The sequence below is a fragment of the Fusarium musae genome, chromosome 9, assembly GCF_019915245.1.
Source record: "Fusarium musae strain F31 chromosome 9, whole genome shotgun sequence".
Lineage (NCBI taxonomy): Eukaryota > Fungi > Ascomycota > Sordariomycetes > Hypocreales > Nectriaceae > Fusarium > Fusarium musae.
In genome coordinates this window covers 1,606,304-1,622,327 of record NC_058395.1, presented here as the reverse complement: position 1 = coordinate 1,622,327, position 16,024 = coordinate 1,606,304, and the positions used below count along the sequence as shown (strand labels likewise).

At 44.9% G+C, this 16,024-nt stretch overlaps 3 protein-coding genes across 3 annotated transcripts; all 3 read right to left on the bottom strand.

Moving 5' to 3' along the window:
• Positions 1-449: 449 nt before the first annotated feature.
• Positions 450-2,028, bottom strand: J7337_011767 (uncharacterized protein; the record flags this gene model as incomplete). The annotated part of the gene is made up of 3 exons (XM_044829303.1): positions 450-911; positions 1,100-1,443; positions 1,575-2,028. The coding sequence occupies 3 exons, from the start codon at positions 2,026-2,028 to the stop codon at positions 450-452; spliced, it is 1,260 nt and encodes a 419-aa protein (XP_044675978.1).
• Positions 2,029-3,314: 1,286 nt separating this feature from the next.
• On the bottom strand, positions 3,315-6,201 carry J7337_011766 (uncharacterized protein; the record flags this gene model as incomplete). The annotated part of the gene is made up of 5 exons (XM_044829302.1): positions 3,315-5,051; positions 5,102-5,287; positions 5,351-5,857; positions 5,922-5,976; positions 6,041-6,201. 5 exons carry the CDS (start codon positions 6,199-6,201, stop codon positions 3,315-3,317), a joined length of 2,646 nt encoding a protein of 881 aa, XP_044675977.1.
• A 3,714-nt stretch (positions 6,202-9,915) lies between these two features.
• PPM2 (tRNA methyltransferase ppm2) lies at positions 9,916-13,337 on the bottom strand (the record flags this gene model as incomplete). Its single annotated transcript, XM_044829301.1, has 7 exons — positions 9,916-10,365; positions 10,424-10,720; positions 10,776-11,408; positions 11,490-12,462; positions 12,548-12,949; positions 13,007-13,230; positions 13,299-13,337. The coding sequence occupies 7 exons, from the start codon at positions 13,335-13,337 to the stop codon at positions 9,916-9,918; spliced, it is 3,018 nt and encodes a 1,005-aa protein (XP_044675976.1).
• Between the last annotated feature and the right edge of the window lie 2,687 nt (positions 13,338-16,024).

Below are 16,024 nucleotides of genomic sequence, written 5' to 3'. Positions count from 1 at the left end.
CCAAGGAATGGGCCAACGCCATCAGTAACAAGAACGTAACACCACAGAAAGTCCAGTTGAGCAAGCCCGGGACAGTAGTAAAGTTTCGGAATGTGTTGGTCTGGAATGCCAGGCCGAATATCAAACCAGACGCAAAAGACAATCTTTGACTTTGGAAGATGAGGTGTTCCAACATTCCAACTTGCGCAGGGCAAGCACAAAAACCTGACTGAATCAACAGTCTTTGTATATATTGGTGCGTCGACAACTTCGGCAAACCCATAGACTCTAAGTAGGCAACAGCTAAAGGTTTATGTGAGCGCGGTAACCTAGTCATGGCAGATACAGATACAGATACAGATACAGATACAGATGGGATGGGACATTAGTCAGAGGTACGCACATTCTTTCCATTCAAGGTTCTTTCGTTGACGGCTCCACTTGAGCTCTTCAGCCATGATGTCTATTACCTAGGGGAGGGCTTCGAGGGCTGTTTGCGCATTGAGAAAGGCCAGTCGCTCGCGTTGAGCGAGAACGTCAACGGCCGTCTGGGCGTACTCGTGTCGAATAGCATATCGAATCTCGCCATCAACAAATGGATAGAGCTGAGAGATGCGTTCACTGCGGGCGGGAAAGCACTTGTCAGTCAGCTTGCAAAGTGAGGCAACAGTCCAGGCACGATCACCATAGGATTCGGTCAAATGTTTGGCGACCTCAGTCTCAACCCCAAAGTGCTGGTTAATAGGGATGAATAGTGTTGGGCTAAAGCCGTGAGCACCAACTAAACGAACCTTGTGCGTCTGACATTTGCCATCCAATATTGCCCCATCGTCAACTAGATCGGTACCGCTGACGCGAGGTGCATCTGTAACAGGCTGGGGCTCGAGACGAATTCTTGAATGGCCAAGTCTACGCACTCCTCTGCCATTTGCCTATAGGTTGTCCATTTCCCGCCTGCACAAGTCAACAATCTAGAAGCGGAGATATTAATCAGATGGTTTCGAACAAGGGACTCAGTGTTCTTGGTTTTGGGATCTTTGACGAGCGGGCGAATACCGGATCAGGCTGCGAGGACATCACCTCTGCAAACATCTATCTCTGGGGACAGATAGTGGCTGACTTCGCTCAGGATCCACTCGATAGACTTCTCGTCGGGTAGAGGATTTTGTGTGATAGTCGAAGGGGAATCGGTGGTGCCTGCGATAGTGTTGCCTTGCCATGGGAGGAAGAAGATGACCCGGCCGTCAGACGTTGACGGATCGATCAATCCCATTTTTCCTGGACTGAAATAACCAGGGAGAACAACGTGAACTCCAGATCCTGGGGCCATAATTTCCTTGCAGCCTGGATCGTCCATTTTTCGGACAGAGTCAGTAAAAGGCCCCGTACAGTTGATGACACTCTTTGCGTCAACAGTGATGGGCTTGGCTGATTGACCATCCTTTACGGAAACAAGATCCTTGACTATTGCGCCGCAAAGGTTTCCGTCACCATTCTTTATAAGTCTTGTGATCCCAGCATGATTGACAACAGTTGCACCATAGAGGGCAGCGGTCATTTCAATAGAACATTCATGCACGAATCGTTATGTGCACCGTCGTAGTACACGAGAGAACCGACAAGATCCGTGGGCTTAAGCATAGGGAAGGCTTCAAGTGCCTTACTTCGAGTCAGAAAGTAAGACCCCTCAATGCCTTCACTGCCAACGAGAAAGTCATAGAACTTAGTGCCGGCCCAGTAATAGGGAGCTTTACACCACTTATCGAGGGGCAGCATAATGGGGAGCCAGGAACTCAGATGGGGAGCCGTCTGTAGGAAGTACTTGCGCTCCTTCAGAGCCTCCTTGACGAGCAAGTACTGGTTATAATCCAAGTTCCAGACGGCTTTCTCGAGATAACGGACACCTCCATGAACCAGCTTGGTACTTTTGCTGCTCGTGCCGCTGCTGAAATCGTCACGTTCGACGATAGCTACTTTTGAGGCCACGATTAGTAGCGTCAAGGGCGACACTTGCACCAGTGGCACCACCACCAATGACAAGTATGTCATATTGCTGGACTTGAGGCCGTGAGCTCCCTCGGAGTAGGTCTAGCTGCTCTTCGCGTGTTCTGACGCGAGGAAACCGAGGAAGCTTGAAAGTGCCATCGGCACCAAAGGTTGGAGGCGGAACTGCGGGTGATGTATGGCCAGTGAAATCACGGGAAGGTAGCTATAGATGAGAACAGCTGCAGATGTAGTGGCAACGCCTGGTAGCCAGAACCGACGACCGAGTCCTCTTGGCACGCCTGCAAAGGTCGGCATTTGTGGCAATAGTACAGTACAAGCTTCAGCGGTAGTCTATTCAGAGACTTGGTGCGATATGGCGATGAAGAAGCTGTGTGGTATCTGGACCGAAACTGTATGCGAAGTTGTGTGTCTGTAAGAATGAACAGGTAACTAGGTGTTGGATTGTTTATGCGACATTGATGGGTACGATGTCTCGGTCGTACTGCAATGACGAACGATATCGCAGATCGAATACACCCGCAACTACCTACTATAGAGAGATACCTAAGTAAGTACCTTACTTGAGGAAGAAAGGGGACAAAGAAGTGGGAGAATGAAAGAAGAAGAAGAAGATATCTGTAGAGAGTAGAGAGAGAGGGAGAGGGAGAGAGGGAGAGAGGGAGAGAGGGAGAGAGGGAGAGAGGGAGAGAGGGAGAGAGGGAGAGAGGGGGAGGTCCTCACCTCCAAATGATGAAAGGTGTTGGCACATGTAATAAATCAAGACAAGGCCTCCTTCTTATGTTCGGGTTCTCTCCTTCTCCTTGAGTGTGCCCTGGGGTTTTGAGTTGGTTTTGGGGTAAGCGCGATGAACCGTACCAAAGGTTGATATCAACCTTACTTACCTATCAAAGCAGAGCAAAATTACCTAGGTTGGTAGGTGAACCTTACCTACCTACCTTCCATACCTTGGGTAATACCTAAGGTACCCAAGTTAGTACTTACGTTAGTATGGCAATAGGTAAGCTTCTCCACCAACAATCAATTAACTGTAGGTAGTACTTTAGTTAGTAGGCAACTGACATCTCTACATCTTCTGGTCCCAATCTTGAAATCTCAATTGTAGAGTTGCGTTATTTTGCTCCATCTGTAGCAATATCTTCTATGTCTGCCTGCCTGTCTGCCAGACCATCCATTGATCGAAGAAACCAAACGCCACCCACTCCTCAAACCAAACCTCGCTGCCCAGCACTCCATTAGAAACAAGCAAAGGAAACACGCAATGCAGTGGAAATGCACGCGTACATTGTAAACAACATCCATCCGCCGATCCAGCCCAGTCTCTCCCTTCCCTAGCGACTCTCTACCGTCTTCGCAAATAGGATATCAACAAAACACGTAACATAGCTGTGCCCCCCTTTACCAGCCTCGATATCGTTGGATAACTGGGTGCCAATATCGTTGGCGCCAAAATGCCCCATCGACTGCAGCTCGATACCTGCTGCAGCTGAAGGTTTGGATATTGTCCTCTCAATCGTTATTGTGTCGGCCTCAGAACCATGACTTGGCTTCCTTGCAGTCGTCTCACCCCCTTCTTGTACATCTACAGTAATCTCTTGAAACACCATGATGCCGCCATATGATGGAGTTGCTTGTAGTGGCTCCTGTCGCGGAACGTATGTGCTCGATCCTTCCCCTGAGTCGATTGACTGCCTTCGTGCGTTAGTCCCTGGCGAGCAAAGGTTGATGGTCGAGCTGGACCTCGCCGAGTCATTTGATGATACAACGTGCCCAGATATTCTTGAGAGCGACTTTGCTCTAGTTCGTAAACTTCGAGTCGTCTCTGATCGCCCGAACGGCCACCGACTGGACAAGGCGGGGCCGATCTTGTCCTGGGAGCCCTCCTGGCGCTTCGCCGTCTTCGCGATGTGGCCAAACTCCTGGTGCAGCCCTCGAGTAAACTCCTGATAGGACTGGGTTGATACCTGACGCATTCTGAAAAAGCTGAGGGGCACGAACTCGCAGTTGGGGCTTGATAGTACGGAATGAATGGGAATCACCAGTCTCACAGCTATCATGGTTGCCTCCAATCGCTTCTCATCCCCACGACAAGGTATGCGGAATGCTGTGGATGTGAGAAGTGCATCCTCGAGCAAGGGCTCCTGTGTCGATTCGCGCAACGCTTTGATGGTGTCTGCAATCTGCCCAGCGAACTCAGCTTCTCGATCACTCCGTTGAGAGTCTTCCTTGCACTTCTCCACGATCTTGGATACTGGCACGTTCTCGAACCTCCTGAGGTAGTGCATTTGCCAGTCTTCAAGATTCTCAAAAGGGAAGGGCATCGATGGGAGCAAATGGCGTGCGCCTTTCCTCACCAAGACTTCGAAGCCAGAACTGACACGAGCTCGGACAGCAAAGAAGCCCAGGTGGGTGCCTTGGCGAATGTGATTGTGTTCACTTGTATATGTAGCCATCTCCCTCAGCTTTGTCTCAAAGTCATGGGTTTTGATCTGCATACTCGATTTGATGAGGTCGCTGACTTGATGTAACTCGGCAAACCGATATCCAGTGGATATCAGCCGCTCAGTATCGCGAACCGACTCGGAACGGCGGACAAGGAACATCAGAGATCCGCGCCCATAGTCGTGGCTCTCCATATGCAGGCCCTTTTCCGTAATGTCCAGGCTGTTCTGAACCTCCTCGTTAACGCCACTGCCTTCCAAGCCTGTCCCAACATTTGACTGTTTGCGCAGTTGGGGCCGAGGCCGTCTACCGTTGGCACCTGTCAGCAGAATTTGATCCCACAAGACTCCGATGGATGCCAAGTCCTCCCGAAGTCTATCAGCAAGAGCAGCTGCGGCGAGACAAAAAAGCTCTCTGAATATCACGTCATAGCTGTCGATAGTCTCGCCGTGTTCGCTCACAAGCTGGATGCCTCGTCGCCCATCTTTATGAGTGCGGAAATGTGGAAGTTGTGACACATGTTGTCTCATTCCCCCAACAAGGCTCCATATCATGTTCCAGTTTCTTGACGCTTGGTACATCCAATGGAACAGCGGGTGGCCGGTATTAAAACCCTCTTTGGCATCCTGCTATGTTCAGCATCATTCGCGATAACCTGGGCGGAGTCCAGTCTTACCTTTTCCAGGAAAGAATCAGTCACCACGGTACTTGGGATGTATCCATCAGGGTCAACGAGAATCCTTCCTGCTTTATCGAAGACCGCTGCTGCGAGAGTGATCTGCTGGGCACGAAGGGCGGACCTTCTCATGTTCCTAGCTCGAAGAATAGCCGACATGGCAATGATGAAGCAGGCTCCTAATGACTTTTCTGTGTTAGCACTCCTTGCTCTTGGTCTTACAAGAGACCGGGGCATCCGTGTACTTACCAAACAAATGACAACAACAACGGTCCCTGTCCTCGATGGCTCGTTCCCGTTGGGCTTGATCCCCTTCAGTCGATAACGGGTGCCCACAGAAGCGCACCAGTGCATCCCCGACACGGCACCGGCGAGGACAACGGCTGAGATGACTCGCTTCCACCAGGCATTCGCCCACATCGACCGAAACACGAAAAACATGGCCAATGCCACATTACTTGCAACAATGGCGATGATAGCCGATCCGATGACGTATGACGGCTGGTACACGCACGTATAGTTGTTGATAGAAGCATTGCCAAGGTAGTGCATCCCGCAGACCGCAGACCCGCAGAGTACACCACCTGCGACAAGCCTCCACCAAGAAACGACATTGTTGGTGCCAACGGCCATGAAGGCAGCGAGAAGAACTATTATGGGGACGAAGAAAGATATAGCAGTGAAGCCGCTGGAATAGGCAACCTGCAATTCTGGCTGGCCATCGGCGAGATCAATGGCTCTGTTTCCGATGAAGTGCTACAGAAACAAAGAGACGATAAGTCTAACCAGGTATCTTGAAATAAGACGCAATCTGACTTACCATACACCAAATGGATACTCCACCCATGGTAACTGCTGAGCTCATGAGCAGGAGGCTGTTTTGGTTAGGACCCTTGTGTGGAGAAATCTGGGGATTTGGTTATTAAGGTAGAGACATACTGATTGAACAGACCCCTTAAACCTGTTCTTCGATTGATGAGCTCAAGGGTTGAACCAGCGCCGACCAGGCTGACGACATAACTCAGGGCAACGAAGCCAGCATTGTAACTCTGAGGCACGATATGACCTTCATACCGTTGCAGCAACTCTTCTGTAGACATGGTGGCAGGTACGTGGAAGAGCAACGACAAGTTGCTGCTGCCGTATTTGAGGAAAGCAAAGATTTCTGACAAGACAGGAAAGCCATCTGGGACAACATATGTTCTTAACTGACACCCGCATGTCAGGTAGTGAGGACGAGGACCTGGGGGCTGTTTCTGGTGGAGTTTGCCATATTGGCCTAGCCACTACGGATAGGCAATAAGGACTTGATGGGAGCTGGCCGTCCACTCAGCAGCTGGGGTTTCTGGATCCAGCGCAAGGGAGAAGCCTGCATTCTGGTTGCCACAAAGAGACAAGACGTGGACAATGAGATGCTTGGCGCTCAGCAAGAGACAAAGGTGCTAGCTAGTAAGTGCGCTTTCTTGAGGACCTCGAGTCTTGGACTAATGGAGCATGGTGGCCGCCCAGCTGTGGCTTGATAGCTTCCCTGCTTCATTAAGATGACGGCGCTAAGACAAGCCATGGTTCCCGAATTTCGTACAACGGGCATTAAGTTCTAGAGATTAGTGCCGGAGGCTGTCAACATATCTCACCAACCTGCTAGCGTGATGGAGTTGCTTCCTCGGGGATGACGAAGGGTTGGACAAGAGGCGATAGCATAAAGTTGGTCTGAATGTCGTCTTCTCGGTTCTACAAGACTAAGCAATGTACCAAGTAGGTTCTGTACTGTACAGTACTATAGCCAACATCCATGGCGATTCTGGATCTGCAAAAGACATCGACATTTGCTACCAACAGACATTCAAATCATTTTACCAGGTTCTTGGGACCAGTGCTGGAAAGCCGATCATGCTCTTCCTCCCCTGTCTGCCTTCCTGTCAGGGAAAAGCAAGCAAGGGGATGGACAGCTGAGTGCAGGGGGTGAGCTAAGACCCCAAGATGATTTGGATCAGACCTGCAGGGAGAGCGGGGAACACAGCACGGCATACCGGAGCCAGGTGTCTCATATCACCTCAACCCTCGAGTTTCACGCCTTGCGATTCGTCGAGGCCGGAGGATTCGGGACTTGAAGTTGGAGGCTTGGCAAAGTACATGTAAAAAAAAAAAAAAAAAGAGAGAGAACTCATGCTGTTGCTAGTTCACTTTCAGCTAGGCATCGGCTGCATTGGTGAGCATTAACGGATGGCAAGGGTAAGGGCAAGGACACGGGTAAAAGAAGAAAAAATAACAGGTCATCCCGACCAAGCCAAGGGCGATTGAGCAAAGAGATCTATCGCTTATCTTACATCTCTGCTTCCACTCCTTCAGCATTGTCCACCCTAACAATGAGACGGATGCTGGCCTAACGAGGCACAAATGTTTCCCTCTGAGCCGGACACACGGGAACCTGCGCTGAAGACAAACAACTAAGAGGATCCGGCTTTACCATTTTGCCGGGAAATTGCAAATACGTAGGGGATAAATGTATTCTGTTCAGTACAGTATGGGTCTGTGTGTGTGGTCTGAGCTCGCTCGTTTGTTGTTAAACTTTATTAGCGACACAATGTCGATCCAAGATCCTGATATCTGGGTACGGATATCGCAAGCTAGGATTCCTAGACTAGGTACCTGGTCAGATCTCGCCTGCGGTTTGTTGTTTTTGTTTTCCCTCTCATCATTAGTCTCGTTCGCTACGGATCCCGGGTTGCAGAATCCATTCGAGTATTGATCTGCAAGCCAGTGGGCTTGCGGAATTGATAAGCCAACAGCATTTCATGTTTGTGTCACTGTCTGTGTCTGTGTCTGTGTCTGTGTTAGTGTTGTTGCCATGTTACCAAAATTGAGGACAAGCTCAGCTGATAGCAGTTGCAATATACACAACACAGCACACCATGGTAATTAATTTGATGGCGTCTGTCTTGCGTAAGGTCGTTCTTGGAACACCTTTCGGAGAGGGGCGGAAGAGTCGGCCGGCCTTAACCATCTAGAGAGATGGGTGTGCATTGGCATTGTCTGTCTATCTTTGAAAGTTGCATGTGTTTTTGGCTTTGCCGACAGTGTTAACAGGAGGCAAAGTATGGTGCCGAATCAGTGGTGCAATTGAATTTTCTTTGGTGACCACTCGATGGCGGCCATGCTTCAAAGCTCAGTGCTGCTGGCACGATGCTCGACTTTCCCCCATCTTTGTATTCTGCGTACGTTAAGCTTTTTGGTTTCGGTTCTCCCGCCGTGTCGTCACAGCCCGCTTCAACAATAAGCCTCGGTCTCACTCTAAGCACGGACGTGAGGGAGGGGACATGTGTTGCCATGAGGCGGATAGGTAGGTAAGGTAGCTGTGAGAATCCTCGGTACTCGCTCGGTACGTAATGGAGATGGTGTCTGAGAGCCCGGCCGGCCAGCCAGCCAGCCAGCCAGCCAGCCCAGATCTCAGGCAGGAATGCAATGCCACCAACACCCATCCATTCAGTCTATTGGATCACATTAAAGTATCCGAAAGGGAAACCCTCCACCTCCCTCTTGTCTTGCTCTCCCTTTTTGTAAACCTTAATCGCAAGATCTCCTTAGAGGCCATAACGCTTGTGGAGACACGCTAAGAGGCATACAGGGTCTTATAGCAAATCGCTTAGCTAATATAAGGAAATATACTGGTTAGCTACAGTATCACGTCAGTGGGACCCACAAGCGTTATGGCCTCTAAGGAGATAGCCCTTCAGACGTTCAAGGATTTCAATGACTTGTCGTGGTGCGAGTGTAGCAAGCTGACCATCATGCCATCATGCCATCGCTTGTGAGCATGTACTGTGGGGGCACCATATCCTGGACCGTACAGTAACTGTTTGGGTTATTGTTTAAACCTAACGACGAACGTAATTGTGGCCGGCCCGCTGTAACCAGCGTTTTGCTTTGCCGTGATGTCGGCTGGCTGGTGACGATGAGGGCCCGGGAATATCTCACTTTAGCTACACCGCTAGGTTATATAATCCACAAAGTCAAAGCTTCTTTTTTTTAACATGCTTCAACCAAGGTCTTTTGACGTTCCGCATGTCTCCTCGTCCCATATGCATACTGGCATCGCCCGATTGATGCGTCTTACGCCAAATGTATATGCGATGATCAAGCCGCAGCCCCTGTGTCTCTTTACGGGCTCCGGGAGCCTTCAGGCTTGTTAATGATCATAGTGTCGCTTATACCCTTTCCAAGATCCATCGGATAAGCGCACGATCGAAGGGGGCATTGAATGTGGATCTGGGAACTAGCTATCTGCTTCAGCTCGTCCGTCTGGCGAGCTTAGTTGGGCATTGGGCGGGGCTCGGGGCTAATAGCCGACGCTTCTGCAAGGGGCAAACAGCACTGTGGCATGTAGAAACGCTCCCATTCGAGAGATGCATCCGTGATATGCAAACACAAGCGTAATCATGATGTTTTCAAGTGTGGTCGAACCTCGTAACAGGAGAATCCTTTAATCGTTTAATTTGCCATGAATTGGCGGGTGGGTGTGCATGTGTGTGTCTGCGCGGTATATCCAACCATCCAAAGTCAACCTTAGCCCCAGTGGCCGTTCGACTTTAGCCAAAGACAATACGTCTCATTGAATCAAATTTCATCTTAACGGTAAACGTTGAGTTCACCCGCAGCGTTCTCTGGAGTTTAAAGAAAGCCCGAGCAGGGTCCTCGTAAATTCGCTAATGGGGTGAAACATAGCGCATGGAGCCAAGGGCGTGTGTGATCTTTAATCACAGAGTCTTCTCGCCTTCCGCCTCCGATCGTTCGGGTCCGTCCATCAATTTCCTTCATCAGTGCTGTTTGTGAAACAGCTCATCCGCGAGTCTTTTCAGGTAGAAATCCCGGATTTCAGATGGCAGCCGGTCAAAGTTCTTTACAATCCGGCTGATGTCTTGCCGTGCCTTCTCATACGCTGCCAGATCCCTGTTACCATACACATCTCGGCCTGTTGAATAACCGCTGTCCAGGTCACGAAAGAAGACATTGACCGCAACGCTGAGATCGGTGGTAGGGCTAGCAGTATGAAGCCACATCGCTGGGATATACAGGAGATCACCCGGGTTAAGAATAGCTTCGTACGGATTTGTCGTCGACACCAACTCCTGCTTGTCTAGGGCTTCCAAAACATCAAGGCTTGAGCTTGAGGCACCCGGCGCAAATGCCAGATTGTTAACGTCCGTTGGCGGAAGGAGAACCATCCGCTTTGATCCTTGGATCTGAGTATAGACGTTTGCCATGACCTGAAGCCCTCGGTTGATTAGCCAAATGGGGCAGCTCATAATCTCCACGTTTACTCACATCGTAGTGTAGCCACATCTTTGCTCGGCCGGATATCCTCAGCACGGAACTGAACATCCGATCCTTGATCAAACTAAGTTCTTCTGGCAATTGAAAGTCGTCGGCAAGAGTTGGGAAGTCGTCTTGAAGATTGGCTGGGGACTCAGTAGGCTTTGCTTCCGAGAGAGCTCGTAAATACACCGCTTCACCTCTAGCGGCCTTGGCCATGAACGCCGAGAATGGCTCGGTAACATAACGAAAGTTCTTGGAATTGAAGTCCATCTTGCCTGTTGAACTTTGACATTCATGCACAACGATCTGGTGCCTCACATTAGTAGATGCGGCTAGGCTTGGGGCAAACTCAGGGACAAACCTCTTTCGTCTGACCTACGCGCTGGATCATGTATTCGGGGCTCCATTTATCCACGCAGCCACCCAGGTCTAAGCTTTCAATGATAACTGGCTTTCTGTTCTCGACCAGTTGTTCAAAGTCAAATTTCGATTGTAGCTTGATTCTTGCAATCGACTTGATCGAGGGTTTGAGAGTCGGCTGATGCCAATCAATGATGATTGTTGGATGTGTAAGTTTAGGCGAATCCTGGTAGTTGACTGAGACTGAGCTACAAGTCGCCGGCCGGATATGTGGCATTTCTGAGAGAGTATTCGTGAGATCGATCTTGTAGACGCCGGTATCCCAGAATGTTCCCATGGAGAAACAGGTCGCCCCTCCACCCAGAACAACAAGCTCAGAGCCAGAAGAAACAGTCGCAGAGCCAACCATGAAAGGCAATCGCTTGGCATCACTTCTCAAGTCGACATTGAATACTTCCAAATGCCCCTCTTTGACCGAAATGCAAGTCATAGATTGGCCTTGTGAAGATGGGTCCTGTCCCACGCCACCGCATACGAAGTGCGAGGACTCCACGGCTGCTGTTTGGGCACCAAAGACTGAAAGTGACCTTGCATAGCCATGAGAGTCCGTGGCTATTTCAAAGTGAATGTGTGGCTATGTTTCCGTCAGCAAATTGTACATGATGCTCCTCAAGTCGGAAAATAGCCACTCGTCTTTTGTGTACAGTCGACATACCACATCGGTCGAGACGTTGATAGTCCAGAAATAAGCCTGCTCGTTGATTTTACCATATTTACTTATTCCTCCTGCCACCAGTCCCTGGAAGGTGCCATATTTGCTTCCGTGACTTGGTGAAGCAACGGCAAGTGTTCCAAAAGTAGAGCTGGGTTTGGCGCCAGTCACTAAACATTTGAGCCACCCTTTGACAGGGTGGAACACATAATAATCTGGTGAAATATTGGAAGGTCCTGTCTTGCCACCAAGAACAAGTGCAAGAGATGAGCCTGGTAAATGAACAGCGCAGTGCCGGAACAGCGGTGCAGGGAGATCAAAGGTCTTTTCCCAACGGTTGGAGTCCTTCTTGAAGATCCAACAGTCATTGAGAGCCTTTGACGGAGAAGCCCGACCTCCAATAAGTAAAGTGCCAAGATGTCCAATGTCGACGGTTGCGTGACACAGTCTTGCAGTTGGTCCGGCAGGTGATATCTCCAGAGCCATACTGTCCTGTTGAAGAGAATAGATATCGCAGGAATCGAGTCTTGCTTTGATACCCATCCCCAAAGCGTTAATAAGAAACTTGTCTCCCTCTGGACTGTAGGCTACCAGAGGCGCACCAAATCGACGTTTGGGAGCGCCCAACGATCCTAATGCTGTCACCTTTGCTTTGACATACTTATTGCAAACACCAGCTTGACCACATTGGCCCACACCTCTCTCAGCTTTATGATAAGCCGTGGCATGCAACACGACATAGTGTCTTGAGAACAGGACAAACTCCTCCCATTCATCAAAAGGTTCGACGTCGTCAAGGGCAGCTCTTTCGGCTGAGTCAAGAAACAAATCGCTATTCCAGACCTCCCAAAGGTCCCAGACATCGACGCTGCTCCAACCCCGTTCCTGAAAGCGACGGCGCTGGCTTTCTACGGTTGGGTATTCGTCAACCGATTTTAGGGGCGTATTGAGTTTATTGAAATGCTTCAGCATTGTGCTGGCAAAGGGGTGTTCAGGCCCGTGGGGGAGAATCTGCTCCAGAAGACAGAACTCGGCTTGTTTTCGATCAGTCTAAATTGTACCATTCCGATAGCGACTTGGAGATTTCTTTACCTTGTCCCATAGAGCTAGCCCATCGAACCAGAGCATCAGCCGAGAATGTGTCCATATAAGTTATGGATACTTCGGCAACAAACAACACAGAACATTCATTCAAGTTCAAGAATGACTCGAAACAGTTTTGAAGAGACTCCAGTTCCCTGAGATCACAGCCAATCTGGCAATACTTGTCGCTACGGAGGAGTATCTGATCCGTGACTTTTTCGCTGATGGTCGGACTGCCACCCAGTAACTCATGTAGCTGCGGTGTTCCGAGAACAATAGCCCGCTTCTTGAGCATGAGATCCGGGTAGTCGACATCGATGAACAATGTGTTCTCGCAAGAGTCACCATAGCGATGGTAGGATTGCCACGGAAGAACATCGCTGTGAACGTGTCTGAGCATATGCATCTCGAGGGGGGTAGGATAGTTAGTGACTTACCTTCCTGCTCCCAAGTTGATAACTACCTTCTTACGCCCAGGCTTCGGCGAGGTGACGAATTGGCGGACGATCACATCAATGGCTCTGAGCCTTAGCCAGTAACCACGGTTGATGAGAGGGGCTCTTCGTTGGAACTTGTTCACGAAGTAGCGGAAAAAGTGCAGTTCATCTGGGTAGTAGAGCCTTTCTACGCTCCGCTTAGAAACGATGCTACTGCTATTTGTCTGCAGAAGTGCAAATTTCAGCTCAGCATATGAATGGTTCGATATGTGGTGATAAGTGAAAGACTTACTCCCATTATCAGATCGTCCAAAGCTTGAGTCCTGGTCATTTTTGTGGACGGGAGGGGTCCTTTGGCCATCTTAATGAGGCGATGTCAGCAACGCGAAGTCAAACGCCCAAGGTATACAGAAGATCCTATCTGTTAACTCGACAACAGAAATGTCTTTTGCCTAGTTCCTTATGGGTAGATGCCAAGGGTAGAGGGGTAAAGATATTCAATCCACGGGATAGAATCAATATAAAGAAAGAATTGTTAGTGAATTGTGCCCATCGTACTTTCTTTTAGGTCTAGCGTGGGATAGGAAACGTTCCAGGGCACCTTAGTACTAACCTTACCTAAGGTAGGTAGGTCTACAGTATAATGCTGTGCAAAAGTTCTAATGACTTCTAGATCTATATTAATCTATACCTACTATATTAGATTAAAACTGCTATTTTATAATATAATTAACTAAGTAATATTTACTTAATTATAATAAAATATATATTAATTTATAAAAAATTAAAAGGAGATTTTAGAAATATAACTTAATACTTAATATAATAGCCTCTTACTTAATAATAATCTTTAAGTTAGTTTTTAATTAAATCTATTATATTCTTAATAATATTAACTTTAATCTTAAGTTATACCTTTTAGGCTACTTTAATAAGATACTTTAAAGATTTTTCTATTATAGAATATAATAATAAGTTAAAATAATTATTATAAATCCTTTTTTTTAATATTTTCTAAAGACTCTTAATAAGATTAAAATTAAAACTATAAGAAGGCTAGTTTATAAGAGTTATATTAACTTCTTAAGCTTAAAGATATAGCTAATTTTAAATAATATATAATTTATAAGTTAGACTATTATTATATTATAATAATATTTTTCTTAAGTATTAATTAGCTATATTTACTTTTAATTTATATTTCTCATACTGCTTTATATTACCTTATAACTTAATTTAATCTATTACTAACTTATTAAGCTAGCTTTAGTTTACTAATATTTATAGTTTTTTCCCTAATATTAAAACCTTTATTTTATAATTTGCTTTTTTATTTCTTTTTTTCCTTTTATTTCCTTTCTTTTACTTTATAATAGCCCTTAATTCTTATAATATAATATTTATATTATTAATTTAACTACTTTAACTATATATTTTACTTCTATAAAATATACCTAGTATTAGCTATTATTATTACCTAATCTAATAGCTATAATAAAGGCTTATTACTTTAAAAGTAAAGAATAATAATAAGGAAAAGACTATAAGGGATAATATTTCTTAATATATCTTTAATTATAAGTTTTATATAACTAGCTATAAAGGTTTAATTAAAATAAGGTTTTTATTATTAAATAAAGAATTAAGTAATTAGTTTAATAGTAATAGATATAAAGATAAAATATATAAAATTTAGTCTAAAAAAGTATAAAAAAGCTAAAATCCCCCTTAAGGTCCTATCCTTTTATATCTATTAAGATAGATAGTTTTCTATTCTTATTAATAAGGCTAGATCTTTTACCTTAAGCTATATACCTTAACTATTATACAGGTCCTTATATAATTTTAATATATACCCTTATACTTAAGAAACTATATTAAGTAAGTAATTTATTAAAAGCTATTATATATATATAATAAGCTTTTTTACTTTAGTATATTCTCTATAATTAATTAATTAATTAATTACTATTTTAAAAAACTACTTAATTCCTTTATATTAATTTTAATTCTTTATTACTATTTATTCTTTATATAATTAACCTAGCTAAGCTTTAGGATAGAAAGTAATTATTATAGTATTTTAGATATTATCTTACTAATTAGGGCTTATTAGCTTAGTAAGTATAAAACTAGCTTAAGTTTTTAAAGTTAAAAGGTAAAAGTATTTAAGGATTCTTTAAATAAGTAAGTACTATATTTTTAATTCCTTAATTATTTTATAAATATAAACTTTTAAGTTTTTAATTATCTTTTTTATAGCTTTTTTATTCCTATTTATTATCTTATAATAAATTATATATAAAGTATTTTTAATAGCTATAGGCTTATTAATTATAATTATAATAGTAACTTAACTTAATATTAAGCTTAAGTAAATTACTAGTTCTTAGCTTTCTAGTTATAAGCTTAACTATATAATTAGCTTTAGGGTATACTTAATACTAAGTAATAGAAGTAAAAAAAGGAAAAGACTAAAGCTTTAGTACCTTAGCTAATATATAAGTAACTTAAGATCTATATAATTATTTAATTCTAGTAGTAAAGTAAGGCTTATAAGTATTAATTATTTTATTAAAGTAACCTTAACTAACTATTAATTAGTAATAAGGTTATTTAGAGTTTAAGGATATTAAATAAGTCTTTTATTCTTTTTATTAAAAGTAATTTAAGGATATTAAATAGGTTTTTTATTAACTTAAAGAAGTAAGCTTATTATAAAGGATTTTAGGGCTAGCTTTATAATTATTATATAAGCTAGGTAAATTTAAGCTTTTAGGGATATAGGAGATTTTAAAAGTAAAAAAGTCTTTAAAAGTAAAAGAAATAAGTATATTAGTTTTATTAAGCTATAGTCCTAGCTATAAATAGAAATTAGTAATAACCTTTATAAAAAGGAGCTTAATTAATTAAATAAATTAATTACTTATTAAAGCTTAAATTAAAAAGAAATACTATTAAAATCTAGTATAGTTTTATAAATATTTACTTTAAGTTTTATAAGCCTAGTAGCTTAAA